Source organism: Trichechus manatus, unplaced genomic scaffold (genome assembly GCF_000243295.1).
Source record: "Trichechus manatus latirostris isolate Lorelei unplaced genomic scaffold, TriManLat1.0 scaffold00273, whole genome shotgun sequence".
NCBI classification, from domain to species: Eukaryota; Metazoa; Chordata; class Mammalia; order Sirenia; family Trichechidae; genus Trichechus; species Trichechus manatus.
In genome coordinates, this window is record NW_004444209.1 from 1,870,636 (window position 1) to 1,887,357 (window position 16,722).

The window sequence follows — 16,722 nt, forward strand, 5'->3', positions numbered from 1 at the left end:
AATTCCACTCTGGGTAATACATGCCCAAGAGAAATAAGTGCGTATGTTCTCCAAAATACAAGTAATAAGAATGTTCATAGCAGCTTTATTCATAATTGCCAAAACAACCCTAATGTCTATAAGCAGGACCCAAACCCACTGCCATAAACTCGATTCCAACTCATAGCAACCCTATAGGACGGAGTAAAAGTGCTCTGTAGGATTTCCAAGGAGTAGCTGATAGATTTAAACTGCCGACCTTTTGGTTAGCAGCCGAGCTCTTCACTGCACCACCAGGACTCCATAAGCAGAATAGCGATAAATAATTTGTGGGATATTTATACAAGGGAATAATACTAAATGACAAAAAAAAAAAAAAAGGATGTGATACTGAATACTGATGACTGGAACAGTATAGACATAGCTCATAGACATTATGTTGGGTGAAAGAAACCAGACACAAAGAGTACATGCTCTGTGACTCCACTTAAATGAAGTTCAGTAACTGGCAAAACTAACATACGGCAATAGAAGTCAGAATAGTACTTAGCTTTGGGGGAGGTGCTCTGGTATTGACGGAAGAGGCATGGGGAGAACCTTCTAGGATGATGGAAATGTTCTACATCTTGATCTGGGGAGTGATTGCATGGGTTATATGTGTGTACTGATTCATTGAGATGTACACTGAAGATTTTGTACACTTTACTGTATCTAAGTTGTAGCTCAAAAAGAAAGGAAAAGAAAAAAAAAAATCTCGACTAGCCAGAGCAGGAAACTCTTCCTTTGTCTAGACAGGGCTGAGTGATATGAGTAGGCTAAACAAAACTATCCTTTTACAGAGGCAAAAGGAATTAGGAGAGTTTGAAGAGTTCCTGGAGTTTAATCTGAACCTAGAAAATCCTAGTGGGGCTGTGATATGGGTAACTCAGGCCAAACCTGAATCTGGTGAGTGGTGATGGGAGGACCCAGAGGGAGAATGGTGGATACTTCTAGACTCGAGACCTATCCTGGCTCTAATTCTGTCCTTGTAATGGCAGAGTCCTCATTTTTGTGTGCCAGCTCTGATGGGATGTTATGGAACGTGGCCACATGCACCCCTGAAGGAGAATGGATCACAGGTAACATCTGGCAAAATCCTGAAACCCAAAATTCAGGGGCAGACTCACCTACATGCTTGGAATTAAATGTAAGCACGAACGTCTGGCCAGGAACCCGAAATCTAATGACACGTCTGTATAGAAAGGTGAGTTTGAGGGAAGGGTAAGTTTGGAGGAGGGGCCTCTAGATCTGACATAGCAGATTTTGGTGCTTCCTTGACTGAGGAGTGCCCACTGAGAACTCACCACATGACTCTCCTCTTCTCTGAGATCCACTCGGGCTGTGTCACAGCCCTCCACGTACTGCCTAAGTTGCTGGTGACAGCTTCAAGGGACAGAGATGTTAAGCTGTGGGAGAGACCCAGTATGCAGCTGGTAAGTGGGTGCAAGGAGAGGACTCAAGGGGGATGTTGCAAGAGAGCAAACAGGGTAAGAAAGGGCAGGATCAGCATTCTGGTTTCTTCTTGCAATGATGCTCTACTAACCTGTTTCTAAATAAAAGGCATTAGTGTGAGAGAAAAAGAAGTTGGTAGAGAGGCCCTAGGTTTGTAGCCCTCATCTTCCTCATTTTTGTTCCCATTGTAGCTGGGCCTGTTCCGCTGTGAAGGGGCAGTGAACTGCCTGGAACCTTGCCTGGGTCCTAACTCTACCCTGCAGCTTGCTGTGGGAGATGCACAGGGCAATGTGTACTTCTTGTCCTGGGAATGAAGATGTTACAACTCAGAAAAGATGATACCACTTGTGTAGAGATACAAAGCCTAAAGACACCAGGACCTGCTTTCTTCATAAGATTATAAAAAATAAAAGTGCCAGAAAATCTTAAGTGCAGCCCTGCCTGTGTTTTCATGTGGATTTGGACCAAGAAGGAAAATATGGATGTTCTAATATGTTTCTTCTCTGATTTAACATTAACCCTGACTAGAACTTTAAGAAAGTGAACCAGATCATTTGTAGGTACTCTTTGAAACCAAGCTTTAACGTTCTTGTCACTTGCTAGCCCCAGGCCCTAGGATACACTTCCTGCCAGGAGGAGGAGGAATGGCAGTGATGTTGGCCAGCACTAGAATAGGGTGCTGAAGGCCTCTCCTTGGCCAAATAAGACTAAGGAAAGGAAGAGTGAGTCAGTAGTGCCCACTTCAGGGCATTTCGAAAAACTGGGATTGAACTGGGACAACACTAATCTCCTCTGACAGAAACAGCCTCATCTTGCCGGAACTGACTCCCCAAATGTGAAATGAGAAGCCAGGGCACTTAGAGCAAAATGAGTCTTCTGGCCCTCACCTCTGACAGGGCAGCAGCAGCCACTTGACGGGCAAGCATTAGTCAATATAGTAATTGGCATTCTTGAAAGCGGTCCCAAAAGTGTATTTCTCTCAAATTGAATTTCATTAAAGTTAAAACTTGATTTGAAAGATGGAACCATCATACCTGTGGACGTAACATGGAGTTAGATTCTTTTAAGCAAAAGTTCTAGAACCTTCTTATTTTCCAACAAGTATATTCTATGGGAGGGGAAGTTTCCTGAGGCCCTTTCATTCTAAGGATTGGAGAAGAAGTAAATGTCTTTTTTGTGTCCAAGAATTTGAAGACTTGTGTAGACAAGCCATGGCTATTACAGGACTTTTGGTCTGGGTTGGGAGGGTTCTCTTAGGAAAATGCCACTGTACTCTGATACAGAAGTGAGTTTTGAGGATTTGGGGATTTTAAGCGTAATGAGTTTTGCTCTCACTTCACCCTGATTCTAGGTTTTACATGGAGAAATCACCTGAGAGACTTGACTTTAGTTCTACCCAATGACCCAGGGTCTCTCTCCTCCATCCTAAGGATAAAGACACAAAGAATGCCATCAGCTGATAAGTCTCGAAGACAGGTCATGCTTGTACCTTTTCTTATGTGCCCTTTACAGTGACTCAAATTATACCTTCTAGACTCCCCCCTCCACATGTACCTTGTGACTAGAAGCCCCAGTTGGGAAAGTTGAAACTTATGATTCAGAGTCCTACCCAGAAATCTTGCAGAGAACTATGGTATAGCATCATCCTAAAAGTTGCTGGTTTCAATCCTTTGCCTCTTGCTCTCCTGACAGCCTGGGCCAAGGGCAGGAGGAAGCTCTAATTGTCTATTTTCAATGCTCTGAAAATTCTACAAAAACATCCCAGCTAAGGCTGGAGGGATGGGATAGGGAAAGTTAAGCAAAGACTAATTTACTCAGTACACTCTGCCTTGTTGGCCAGGTTGGCATAAAGGTTTATTTTTCAGTTTTTCTTATCTTGGAGATATAAAAAAAGGTAGAGACTGAGTAGAGACAGTATAAAGATGTGTCCAAGGAAACTGAAGGGAAAAATGAATTTAAGTTTTATGCTAAACAACCTTTGGGCTCGTATCATTAAACAGAATTGCAGTTTCTCCCAGTGTCTGTTGGGATGAGTTCCAAAATTATAGCCACTGGATTGTGGGGCCATAGGACATTTGAACAATCTATTCTTCCACCCACCCACCCACAAGAGCATCTTTTTCATATACTAAATTTCTACCCACCCACATAGGTTTTCACATGTTGAACCAACTTTCCATTTCTGTGATAAATCCTACTTGGTCATGGTGTATAATTTTTTTTTATATGTTGATGGGTTAGGCCTTCTAGTGTTTGTTGAGGATTTTTACATCTGTATGTATTAGGGATACTGTATAGTTCTCTTTTCTTGTGATATCTTTATCTGATTTTGTTATCAGGGCAATACTATCCTCATAGAATGAGTTGGAAAGTTTTAATAACAGTATAGTACTTCAATGAATGGATATAAATATCCAATAAGCTCCTTAATGACATTTTTTGTGTCCAACAATGCTGCAGTGACATCATCTGTGAAAAAATGCACATCTGTAATTTCTAGATCAAAGATATGTACATTTAAAATTTTGATAGATATTGGTAATCTGGTGCCTAAAAAATTACAGGCAATTGTTTTCATTTAAATGACCTTCATTGTTAAAGAAGTGTGTCGTGTGTATCTGTGTTGAGTATATTTGAAAATAATCAGGAAGTCTATGGATCTGGTGTGGACTTACATTACTTCTTAGACGGGCAAGTTACACTTGCCCATTCCACTTCTCTGCTTTCCTCCCCAAGATGCATTTAGGTTTAGTGACACTCCTCCAGAGCTGCCTCAATTTCTGGACTACTTCTCAGTCTTACGATGTTAAGTGGTGGGAGACCTGATCTACAGTTGGTAAACGGGGAAAAGTCAAGTGAGATTTGGATGGGGAAAAAAGGGATAATTCAGCTTTTGCTGCCTCCACCCTTCCTGTAATAATAGCAAACAAACTTCCAGTTTGCAGAAAAATTTAGTACAATGGGGGAAAGCATTGGTCCTCATTAGTATCCCTGAACGTGCAGAGGTTGTTCTGCTGTGAAGAAACAAGATTGGGAGTAACTAGCTGTGGGACACACACAGCAATGTGTACTCTGTCTCCTGGAAGTAAAGATACAGTTAATACCAGAAGAAATACATGCTTGGAGAAGCAAAGCCCAAAGGAGTCACTGGCAGGTTTGTACAGTTTTATTACATAAAATATTAAAAATTCAGAAGTATAACATTGCCTGTTTTCTTGATTGAAGATCATATATTCCCTGGGTTATTCAATATAAACATTCACCAGAGCTGCAGGAAATTAAATCGAACCTTCAGAAGGTATCGCATACGGACCTGGTTGGGGTTATAGACGATGAATTCGTTGTAGTTGAGAGTATAACCCTCTGGATTCAGAACTCCTGTGTCACCAGCTGGTCCTAAGGGCACTGTACTCCCATTCCTGTCAAATGGAAAAAGGTGTGTCAACAGCAGCCTCTGGTGCAGAAGTTGGAATAGAGGAAGGAGAGAACCTTATCTGGCCAAAGAGGCATCTGGGCCTCTTGGCTCTGAGTACTCACAGGGTGATGAAGCTTGAAGGACTGGGAGCCATCTTGCCCAGCCCCTTGGTGCTGTGTTTGCCCTGAAGTAATCCTTCTGCCTCAGGATTAGCCCCTAGTAGTTCATTACACTGACCTAGAGCTACCTGCAAAGCAAAAGATCTTTGAATGCTCATGTCCTACTGAGGATTAGATGTCTCTAAAGCCAACAGAAAAGCCCACCAGCAGTTTCTTCCCCAGCTCCAGCAGAGGAATGCAATGCAATGGGAATTGCACTTGGCTCCCCTATCAAGTTCTCCCCTCTTCGATCTGGGGCCCAACTTTTCTCTTTGGAAAAATAGAAACTAATAGTAAACTAGAGATCACAGATGTGTTCCTGCCTTACCTCTGATAAGAGCAGCAGTCCTGCGTCGTTTAGGCGAGAGGCAAAGCAGTAATTGGCACTCTTGGAAGACATGTCGGCAAAGTAGATTCCTTTTCCAAACTGAAATATACAAATAAACATCAAGATCAGCAGCTTAACCTGTTGTGTTAGAAGGAAAGCTCATACCACTGACCCTGTGTTTCCATTCTCTTAAACACAAATTCCCCCCAAAATCCTATTGCAGGGAGGGTAGAACCATCTGTGAATTTCTGCTTTCTGGGAAAAGGAGGGATAGCTTTAGGAAATCAAAGAAAAAGAAACGGGGTAAGAAATGGCAGGGTTATCAGTGAGCTGGTTTAATTCTTGGAGAAGGGCACCACCTAATCCTAAGCTAGGAAAATTACTGCATCCTTTTCCCTGTGCCTCCTTCCCTGTTTCAACTTCTACTCACCATGTAACCTGTGATGGGAGCCTCAGGTGGGGCAATTCGAAGCCCGTGGCTCAGGATTCCCACCCAATTACTCAGCCTGGAACCATGCCAGAGCAGCATCCTAAGGAAAAGCCATTATTGTCAACGTGTACTCTCTATTGCTCTCCTGCCATGAGCATAAAAAAGCCAACAGCTGCCTCTGTCACCCTCCTCCATAATTTCCACAACTGCACTTCAGGCAAGGCCTAGAGAGTAAGGAAGACAGGGACTGTCTTTCCAAACTCAGAGTAGACTCAGACCTGTTATGAAGGTCCTCCCTGAAGGCTTCTTTCTCACCCTCCTTCTCTACTTCAAATACGTCCAGCAGGGTCATGGTGTAGTCACTGTGTGTGGGAGCATGAGTAGACTCTAGGTATTGGGAAATCACCTGTGAAAAAGGATGAAAGGAATGGCTGCTGTGGACTCTAAGAGAGACCAGGCTGAGCTGAAGGACATCATGGCTTCTGGTATAACTTGGCAGAGTTTTCTGTTCCCAAATGGTCTCACAAGGCAGTTAGAAAGAGCTCTAGTACCCAAATTCCTAGTAAATAAAAATTGTCCTATTCAATAGTTTGCTCTTAACCAGAAGCAGTCAGAGAACAGTGGGATGGGAGAGAGTGGATCTATGGGCGTGAAAAGAAATGATCATCTTTCTTACTTTGAACTCATCACTTGCGTGGTCTAGAGGGTGCAAGGCACAGTGTAGGTTTCTATAGTGTTGGTCCAATGGGTGTTCTGGACTTTGCAGCTCTGTTTTCACCAGCTTAATGGCAATTTCAATGTCTCCCAATGCCTAATGAGATGAGATACAAAATCAGTGTGGGAGGAACCTAGGACTAGAGATTTAATACCTCCCAATCCACAGGTATCTCACCTCTAATAGTTGCACTTTTTCTGATAGTTCTTTCTCTGTTCGGATTAGTGGAGGGGTACGGAGTCTAAGGACAGAGATACAACCCATGAGCTCTCAGATGTGTGGCCAAAGGGCATGTGACTGAAAACAAGAGACTAAGAATAGGTCCTTTAGAAAGCAGGTATGAGAAACTAGGGGTTTCATTTGAAAGAGGGATCTGTAAAGAGACTTTAACTTCCAAATATATAAAAGGATATTATGTATATACTCTGAGTGAGATAATACAAACTATACAGATTTTGACCCTTGGGACTAGGATAGAAATTCTTTTTTATTGGATCTTTTTTAATAAGGTATATTGACACCAATATGGAAGACTTTGGATATAGTCCTGTCTAGAAGCAGAGGTAGACCTGAGACTGCTCATAAAGTCCTAAGGTTTTAAAAAGAAATAAGGAATAAAAACCAGCATATAGAAATAACAAAGATAAAATGTATTTCATGTGCCTATATCATTTGAGTTCACAGAAATGGTGTTAATGTGGTTATAGTTACTTTAAGGAAAAGCAAAAAGAGGGTGATACGCTTGAAGGTATTTTACTTGGTGGTTGGATACTAGACTTACTTTCTCTTGAGTCAGTAACTTCCACTTGGTCAGGGAATATGGTTGTAATCAGGCCAGAGATTGCCTTCTGTATTTGTTAGCTGATTAAATAGGCTATCTATAAATTATTTTGGTTCTGTATCTATTCGAGACAATAATTTCCTTAGAAATGAAAAATTTAAAGGATTATAGTTGCTGCTAGTTAATTTAGGGGATAGGAAGGGATAGAAGAACAAAGTGATGTAACAGCACAGCCTTACCCAAAGTCATGTGGGATCCTGGTATAGAATTCATTGCATGCTTCTGTGAGAGCTCGTCCATGCTGGCCAGCCCGAATACAACCCTCAATCTTCTTAAGAGACTGGTAACCTGCCTTGATTTGTGCTTCTGTCAGCTTTCCTGTGGGCCCAGCCAGAGATCAGCCCTCACAAATAGGGTCCCCTCCTGTAACATGCACTTAGGTCCCTGTCCAACAAAAGACTTTCAAAATAAACCCCCTTCTCCCACAACCTTTCACCCCAAATCCCTCTTCCTCATTCAGTACAATCATAATGGTGATGGAATATCCCATTAAAGAAACTAGGAAATACGAAGAGAGAATGTAGGGCAGAATCTGAAGTCCTACCAAGTGGGGCTTTCTTGGTGTCATATTTCATCTCTACCATCATCTCTTCCATGGCCTGGACATTACAAATTAACTTTATCAGCTCCTGTACCCGAAGATCTAGCTGCGACTCTGGTTTCCAGGGGGATTTAAGAGATTCCTCTTCTTTTGTTTCCTCTTCACCCTATTGCAAAAAAATCATAAAGTCTGAAAGGACTGATTTTTCCTTGTAAGGAATGGCTCTACAATGTCCATGGCAGATGATCATCAGTCGGCCTCTATTTGAACCCAAGACCATTCCGTTATTAACATGCTTGGAGTCACTCAGTGTAACTTCTACTTTCTAGTCCTAGCTCTGCCTCCTACAGCTAAAAACTCATTATAATATTGTCTAAAAATGTCCTTCTAGGGGACAGGAAAGCTAATAATAGGGAACTCAAGGTTGAGAACGGGAGAGTGTTGACATGTCATGAGGTTGGCAACCAATGTCACAAAACAGTATGTGCATTGTTTAATGAGAAACTAATCTGCTCTGTAAACCTTCATTTAAAGCACACTAAAAACAGAAAAATTAATTAAAATGCTCTCCTAATATTATAGTTCTTTAAGTATTTAAAGACAGCTATTGTGTCTCAAATCCTCTCAACTGAAAAAGACTAAAATTTCTCCATTTTTTTCAGATATGTGACAGTTTTTAAGACAGTTGTCTCCATCCTGGTTGCATCTCAGTTTGTCAAAATTAACTTTCTTTGCTGTGACATATAACCAGAAGTGAAGACAACTTTAAATATAGTTTTATTAGTCTATTTATTACTCCTCTCTTGATCCATGGAGCGTAGTTCTACTCTGACACACACGAGATTGCCCAAAATTGACTTGACAGCAACTTTTTTTCTTTCTTTCTCTTGATCCATGACATTAAACTTCTGGAAAGAGGACCTAAGATTTTAAAAGAACCTTAGTAGACAACAGAGACTTGAAAGCCACATTCTATCCTCATTCTTAAAGCCCCTACAAGATTACAAAGATCGGTGAGTTACTCCTGAAGGAACTGTCATCCTTTCTTAGGTAAGAAACAGCAATGACTCAAAGTATCCTGGCACGTTCCAGTCTCAGACCTGATCTATGCCATTCTGCTAGACTTCACTCTGGTTAAGAGGAAACAGATTTTCCCCTAAAGATACGAGTCAGAGTTTACCTGAGTGTTGGTAGCATAGTCCATCTGTAGCATATCATATTTTCCAGGTACCTTCTCAAACTTTTCACGATCCTCCCAATTATTTTTTGTTTTGTCAAGGAATCTGTAGGGTCCAAGATGGTGAGAAAACCTTATAAATCAAGGACTAATGCTGAGAAAAGCCTACAACTGTTTCCTTAGACAGGACCCCTCCAAAATTTTTCTCTCCCACAAAAGAGTTCCTTTACGCATCAGCGTTCCAAAAATCCTGAATTCTAAATTAGGGCCCTGAATGGACAGAAAGCTCTGGAGACAAAGGGAACAAAAAATGAGAAAAAAGGACCATGGGCTTCCCAAAGGCACAAAAACATCATAAAAATCATTGAGATTTAAGACAAAAAATGCTTATCCAGTCCCTTTCTCTGAAAGAAGCATGCTCCCAGAGATTCCAGAAAGTTCTTCATCCACATCATAACAACAGAGCTGGATATTCTCCACCCCATAATGGTCTCCACTTTTCCAAAATTTCCTAAATTTCTTGGTCGTGCATTGAATATTATTAGTCTTCTGTTCTTAGTCAATTTCAAGGTTCTAGGCTGAACTAAGAATACTGTTTGGTGTTCCAGTCAAAGAATGAGTGGAAAGACACTAACATTTAGGCCAAATTACATTTATTATAATCTTAGGAGATAGATCTACAAAGAGTATTTTTTGTACTCGTTACTTAGCACTCACTTCTTCTGAAAGATTTCCTTGGCCTTGGTGAGGTCCCCTGAACAAGTCACCAAGCTGTGCTGCCCTGTTTTCCCAACTGCAAAGTAAATGACACACATAAGATGGTTCTCCGTCCCTCAACCTATGAAGAGTCCCGTTACAGTAACAAGACAGCTCTCTAAGGTCTCCCCCCCCGATATTAAAATCATATTTTACTGATTTGGCAGTGAAGATATTATGTGTGAAAATATTGAAAGAATTCTCTAATCAAGGGGGCTGAGAAACATGATTTTAAACCTGGTTGTCCTTTCCTCATTAAATACGCGTGCTGCTGCACACCTGAACCAGTTGCTGAGTGTGCAGACTGCTGCAGATTCAATTTTCTCTGCAACAAAATGCAGTTGTTTCTGTAACTCTCCAAGCCTCTGAAGTCAGTATGTTGCTTTCCACAAAACTTTCACTATATCACAGTACACCTGAAAATCTTAGGTGTCACTATGCTACAGTAAGGACTTATTTAAATAAGCAAAATTTAGACTCTTTAAGGTCTTTCTGCTTAGTATCTGACAAATGGGCAGGAAAGGGAGAAGAGAAAGGTGAAAGGGCTTAGAGAACTGATCATGTTGATACATGTTACAAGCTAATTGCTGTATTTTTGAACAACACTCGCAGACCAATCTAAGGAGAGTTCTCAGTCTCCATGGGCTGCTTTTAGCTTTTTCAATGGGAACTTCCTAACGAGGAGGTCTGCCACTTCCTAGTTTCTAGAAGCCCAACTTGATTTCTAAGTCCCTTGCAGACTTTAGAATCTCCATCTAACCAGTTTAAACCCAGAGGATCCTTTGGCCACTCACTAAGCTGCTTTTGGTTTTCTGAATGACAACTCAGAAAATCCATAATAAAAGTCATTACCTCGGCCCCATCTCATCCAAACACTGAAGTTTCTCTGGGCATCATCTTCTAACAGCTGAATCAGATAGTACTTGTTGTTGTTGAACTGGAGATTGGTCTATAGTAGAAGAAATAAACTATGTATATAAAGAGATAGGTATGCAAATGGAGCCACATATACTAAAGACTGCTCCTTGGTAACAGATACTATTAATTTCCATAAGGAAAAGGACAGCATGGGCAAGAAAATTAGATTTCCTATAAGAGTAAGGATATAAGGAAGCAATCAAAACCACCACCCAAACCCGTTGCCATTGAGTCGATTCTGACTCATGGCGACCCTATTGGACAGAGTAGAACTGCCGCATAGGGTTTCCAAGGCTGTAACCTTTACTGGAGCAGTCTGCCACATCTTTCTCCCACAGAGCGGCTACTAGGTTTGAACTACTGACCTTTCAGTGAGCAGCTGAGTGCTAAACCACTGTGCCACCAGGGCTCCTTAAGGAACAAATAGGGTTCATATATTAGACTTTGGATTTCTAGGAATTAAAGTGGGAGCCGGGAAACTTCCTAAAACCCTTAACCTAACCTCAAATATCCTATATTGGCTCCTGCCTCAGCTTCCTCCATAGACATTCCCTAGACCACCTGTATTTTCTAGTCCCCAATTCATTTCCAATGACCATTTTCCAAATGGAAACAATTATTATGTGGTAATAATTATTATGCCCCAAAGGTTGATAATAATTATACTTTTGTTCAGAAGACTTACTCTTTGATAGTTCTAATTACAGCCTTGGTTTGTTAGCTATAGAAATTTAACAATGAGCTGAGAGCAGGACAATGTTAGGAGGGGACAAAGGCCAGGCAGGAACCACTAACACATCTATCCCACACCTAACGTCACCTTACTTAGAGACAATCAGAGTGAATGTGACTAGTGTCCAAAAAGAGATATCCTGTAAGTAACCAGAACTCAAAGTGAAGCAAGGGAGAAGTCCAGGATAAGGCACAGCCCTGGTTATTCAGACACATTGCTTTGGTAATATGCTGCCATTTCCTACCTCTACCTTCTGCCTGCTCACATTATAATAGTCATAGGGGTTTAGAACAAAAAAAGGCCTTAAGATCTTTTCTATCTGCTCATGATATTTTAAGTGGAAGAAATAGTAACTAGGGAATGCTAGGAAATTGTTAAAATTATATATGGTGAATCAATAAATTAAAATATGAAGAGACATCCAGGAAATACAATAACGAGGGCAAATGTATTATCTATTCAAAACAACAAAATTAAAGAGAAAAAGGTCAGTTAAAAAGAAATAAATTAATAAATTTAGCTACATAAAAATTTGAAACTAACACAGGCAAAAAGACAAATTTGGAAAACATATTTACAATTTATATAACAGAGGGCTATTCTCCATATTAGATAAAGTTCCCTATAACTAGTAAGAAAAAGACCAACAATCTATTAGAAAATGTGCAAAAGGATATGAATAGAGTTTTTTTTTAAGACATGAAATCTGCAAAAAGATCTGCTGCTTATAGAGGACTCCACTATCAGGTCAAGTGTACTAGGGCTGAGTACAGGAGAGTACTAACCACTAGTGGCTAATATAAGGGATTACAGAATTAAAGATCTGGGCGTTGGGACTCTGTCATCAATAATTATCAAAAAGCAATTCCCACAAATAGAATGGCTCCTCTCCTTACCTGATTTAGAATGACATCATAAACATCATTCCCTTCACAGTATACATGGGCCTACAGAGAAAAAAAAATGACATTAGTATAGTCTCAGCCTTGAGTAGATCCTAAATGAGGCTTTGAATTTTCTTATGCCTCAAGGTGTCATTCTTCAGAACCACCAATCTCCACCATACTATCCTCCAGAGAAAGAAATGCAAACATACATTCTTGGACACATAGCCCATCGTTACTCTAATGAAAACATGCTACCTTTTTCTAATTATAGAAACACAAACGATTATAAATTAGTTAAAGAAAGCCTGCTCCAGAGGCAGCCTTTCTTCTGTATTCTTCAAATCTTTTTCCCTTTCCTCAGTGACACATGCCGTTCCAGGGCACATCTCTCATTAGAACAAAGAGGACAGTTCTCCCTTAATAATGATACAATTTTCTGATTGACCAAGAGAATGAGGTGTGGAAGGCCGATGACAACCCAACATGTAAACCACATTAAAAACACCCTGATAATTATCACTCCCATCCCCTAGGCCTTGGAGAAAATAAACCACTAGCAATATTTTGTAGAGAAGGATTCTTAAAATGAATATAAGCAATGCCCCAGATAGGAATCCCAGTAACAAAAGAATACTGCTTTCTGAGAAATCAGTGGACTGACAATCAGTTCTAGAGACTCTCACCTTCCCCACCTTGACTGTGCACTCCGGGTCTACAGGAGCTTTGCCTTTTAACAGTAAGGTCTTCACAGATTCTGAGGAAACACAGATATGTACTATAGCTGCTTGTATGGAAATCAAAGGTAGCTGTCAGTTAGATGGAAAAAAAGTTGCCACTGCGTTGATTCTGACTCATGGTGACCCCATGAATAGAACTGTTCTTCATAGTTTCCAATGGCTGATGTTTCAGAAGTAGATCGCCAGGCCTTTCTTCTGAGGTGCCTCTGGCTGAACTCAAACCACCAGCCTTTTGGTTAGCAGCTGGGCACATTAACCATTTGCAACACCCAGAGACTCCTGGTTAGATGGAAACCTGTCACAATTAACTTTGCCCTTCCCAAGCAATCCTGATCTTCTGCCTAGGTATCAATCCATCTCAAATAAATGAAAATGAAATTGGAGAAATTAATTATATCAAGGAAGGATGAAATAAGAATTGAAACAACATATGCTCTCCTCCCCCAGAGACCCTCTTGCTGGTCCATGTCCTCCCTGGCCTACATGTGAAGCTGACCTTTCTTGTCTTCTGTCTTGTCATAATTATCAGTCTTTCCTCCAGCCACAGGTTCCTTTCTCACCCCCTGCTTCTGGCATCTTCGAGTTTTCTTGGCAGGAGGAGAGTCTTCTGTAGTTATGTTGCCATTATTAACTCTCTTAATTTCATTTAATGCTACAGAAGCTAAGGACAAGAAGAATGGGCAAAGAAGCCAAAGAAAGAATGAGTACACACTGAATATGATCCTACTTTCAAAAAACATAATCTTTTAAAGAAGTGGTTTAAGAGGGTTTTGTAAAAGTTACAAAAGAGTCTGGGGTCTTAAAAGCCTGTGAGCGGCCATCTAAGACTCTCCACTGGTCTCATCCCTTCAGGAGCAAGGGAGAATGAAGAGAACAGGATACAAGGAAAAGATTAGTCCAAAGGACTAATGGACCACAACTACCACAGCCTCCACCAGACTCAGTCCAGTACAACTAGATGGTGCCCGGCTACCATCACTGATTGCTCTGACAGGGATCACAACAGAGGGTCCCAGACAGAGCTGGAGAAAAATGTAGAACAAAATTCTAACTCACACAATAAAAGACCAGATTTACTGGCCTAAAGGAGACTGGAGAAACACTGAGTGTACGGCCCCCAGACACCCTTTTAGCTCAGTAATGAAGTCACTCCTGAGGTTTACCCTTCAGCCAAAGATTAGACAGGTCCATAAAACAAAACAAGACTAAAGGGGCACACAAGCCCAGGTGGTGGGGGCAGGAGGGGACAGGAAAGCTGGTAATAGGGAACCCAAGTTCGAGAAGGGAGAGTTTTGATATGTTGTGGGGTTGTTAACCAATGTCATAAAACATTATGTGTACTAACTGTTTAATAAGAAGCCAGTTTGTTCTGTAAACCTTCATCTAAAGTACAATTTAAAAAAAAAAGTTACCAAAGAAATAACAACCGGCACACCCTTGCTCTAACACAGTCTGGGTAAACACTCCCCAAGAAATGAAGAGAAATAAAAAGGAGCCCCAGGACTCTTATGAGTTCACTATCCCATGACTTTAAATATGGAAACAATTTTCTCTTTTGCAACCCTGGACCCATCTCCTTGACCCAACCCAATGTTACATTATCAATATGGCTCACGATTTATTTTTCACTAGAGCTCGCTTATTTCTTCTGCATATTTGCGCCCCAGTGACACCTAAATAGGTATCGTAAAACGACCTGAGGCAGTATGTGATAACAGGAAAATGGCCCTGGGGTTTTCTGCCTGGCTTAGAGCCCAGGTCTGCCTTTTCTGGCTGTAGAACTCTGGAAAAATTATTTAATCTCTTTGCACCTCAGCTGCCCCAACTGTAAAATCCCGAGGATGATAACAATAGTAACTCATTTACAGGGCGGACCTATATCCATTAAAGAACATAATATACAGAGAGAACTATATCTCGTCAATTCTAAGAATCACATGATAACATCTCAGAAATCAATATGCATCCTACAATCCATGACATATTCACAGTGAATCATAGTTTAATTCGAAGAGTTTTTTCTTTGTTGTTGTTGTTAGGTGCCGTCCAGTAGGTTCCGACTCATAGCGACCCCATGAACAACAGAACGAAACACTGCCCTGGCCTGCGCCATCCTCGCAGTTGTTGTACTTAAGCCCACTGTTGCAGACGTTGTGTCAATCCATCTCCTTGAGGGTCTTCCTCTTTTCTATCTTACAATGAATGGTATTTAAACTGATGACATTAGGTACTTAGTGCTTGGCACAGAGCAGGTACTCTAAATGTTAGTTGTTACAGGCCCACAAGACCTTACCCACATTTCTCCAATTCAAAAAGCTCTGAAACCGAAAACATTTACTTTTAGTATCAAAACTAATTTGGTAGTCAATGAAGTGCAGGTCAGGGGGCGCTGGAAAGGAGTAGGGTCCGAAGCAGTAAACACCGTTCCTTTTCTCATTGCCGTCCCTCACCCCCCCAGCCCCCAAACCCCAACCCCCTTTCGCAAAGCGTCGCTCATCACGGAGCTCCGAACCTCGCGCGCCGCCGCTGTTCGTCCGCCGCCGCCGAGCTGCCATGGACCCAGAACATTGACTTCACCAATCCGCTCTCCGGAATCGCGAGCTGAGTCACAGACCGGGAACACGCAGCGCGCGTGCGCCCCAGCAAGAACCGGACCAAGGGGACGGGGAGGCACGCCTCCTGGAGGACCATGGTATTTGCATGTCGCTATGTATTGTGGGAAGTCACCCTACGCCAAAAATGTCTTTATATATGGGATTCTTATATAATGTGACCAACAGCTGTTTGGCTCATAGGACGGAGGGAAGCTCATCAGTGGGGCCACGAACTGAGTGCACGCGTCACTCTATACTTGTCCCTTGGGAAGGTCTGAGACTAGGGCCACAAGCGGCCCTAACAGGGCCCTCCCTGAGTTGTGGGGAGGTGAGTTCCCAGAAAACGGGTCTCCGCGCGCGGGTAGACTGGGCAGGAGAAGCCGTGGACTCCACCCCCGGGAGGGGCGCGGTGGATGCCTCCTTCGCGGGAGCTTGGAACAGACTCACGGCCAGCAAAGTGAGTTCAATGGCTGAGGTGAGGTATCCCGTACGGGGGCCTCATAACCCAATTCAGACTACTCTCCCCCGTCCTCTTTTTCTTTTGTTTTGCCTAGAGTTTATGCTCCATTTTCGATAAAAAGAGAGGCAGTCACAAGCACTCTAGACGTTAGAATGTAGAATTACAGAGAAAAGAATGAATTACAGACGAATGAATGCGAATGAGTGTTGGTGGTTTGGGAAAAGTTGAGTTTGACGGGGGAAGGCGACACCGAAGCACATCCGTTCTGGAGAGAAGCTACAAGATCCAAGCTACAAGAACTATAGGGAACTCCTGAAGAGTAGAGAAACTTGGTCGTTAGAAACGTATGTGGTAACATTAAACACAAAGAGAGCACAAGGGAGATGTTTTTAGGTCAGGGGTTCTAAAATGTTTGGGTGCATAAGAATCGTGGGAAGCAGAGGCAGCGCACTTACCAAGCCATTCCTAGGCCCACCACTCTGAATCAGAGTGTCGAGGGTGGGGGTTGGGGAATTAGGACTCTGCTTTTTTTTTTTTTTTTTTTAATTGTGCTTTAAGTGAA

At 41.8% G+C, this 16,722-nt stretch overlaps 2 protein-coding genes across 3 annotated transcripts in view; one reads left to right on the forward strand and one right to left on the reverse strand.

Moving 5' to 3' along the window:
- The window catches only part of TEP1 (telomerase associated protein 1), a 42,047-nt gene extending 39,536 nt beyond the window's left edge, over positions 1-2,511 (forward strand). The window contains exons 52-55 of the mRNA XM_004390018.2: positions 819-924; positions 1,017-1,222; positions 1,347-1,451; positions 1,662-2,511. Of these exons, the coding sequence (XP_004390075.1) occupies positions 819-924; positions 1,017-1,222; positions 1,347-1,451; positions 1,662-1,784 (540 nt within the window). The 3' untranslated portion in view covers positions 1,785-2,511. The remainder of the gene's footprint in view (positions 1-818; positions 925-1,016; positions 1,223-1,346; positions 1,452-1,661) is intronic.
- Positions 2,512-4,478: 1,967 nt separating this feature from the next.
- On the reverse strand, positions 4,479-15,891 carry PARP2 (poly(ADP-ribose) polymerase 2). Of its 2 annotated transcripts, XM_023724978.1 has the most exons (16): positions 15,619-15,891; positions 13,603-13,767; positions 13,053-13,123; positions 12,379-12,429; positions 10,684-10,780; positions 9,793-9,868; positions 9,079-9,181; positions 7,902-8,064; positions 7,537-7,675; positions 6,694-6,757; positions 6,478-6,612; positions 6,080-6,207; positions 5,802-5,901; positions 5,372-5,470; positions 5,008-5,132; positions 4,482-4,889 (listed from the first exon to the last, which is right to left on the reverse strand). In XM_023724978.1, the coding sequence occupies exons 1-16, from the start codon at positions 15,659-15,661 to the stop codon at positions 4,730-4,732; spliced, it is 1,719 nt and encodes a 572-aa protein (XP_023580746.1). In that variant the 5' UTR covers positions 15,662-15,891; the 3' UTR covers positions 4,482-4,729. The 2 variants fall into 2 exon arrangements, with proteins under 2 accessions (XP_023580745.1, XP_023580746.1); XM_023724977.1 differs by lacking the exon at positions 15,619-15,891 and having other exon boundaries at positions 4,479-4,889; positions 13,603-13,975.
- Positions 15,892-16,722: the final 831 nt, after the last annotated feature.

Bases quoted from the DNA above. Each gene is read 5' to 3' on its own strand.
- PARP2 (XM_023724977.1), bottom strand. From the start codon at position 13,846: ATGTTTTTTGAAAGTAGGATCATATTCAGTGTGTACTCATTCTTTCTT. The intron at 6,758-7,536 runs GTAAGGCTGTGC...CTCTGTCCTTAG, and splicing joins AGGATCCCACATGACTTTGG to ACTCCGTACCCCTCCACTAA. The intron at 5,471-5,801 runs GTGAGTAGAAGT...TGTATATTTCAG, and splicing joins CTCCCATCACAGGTTACATG to TTTGGAAAAGGAATCTACTT.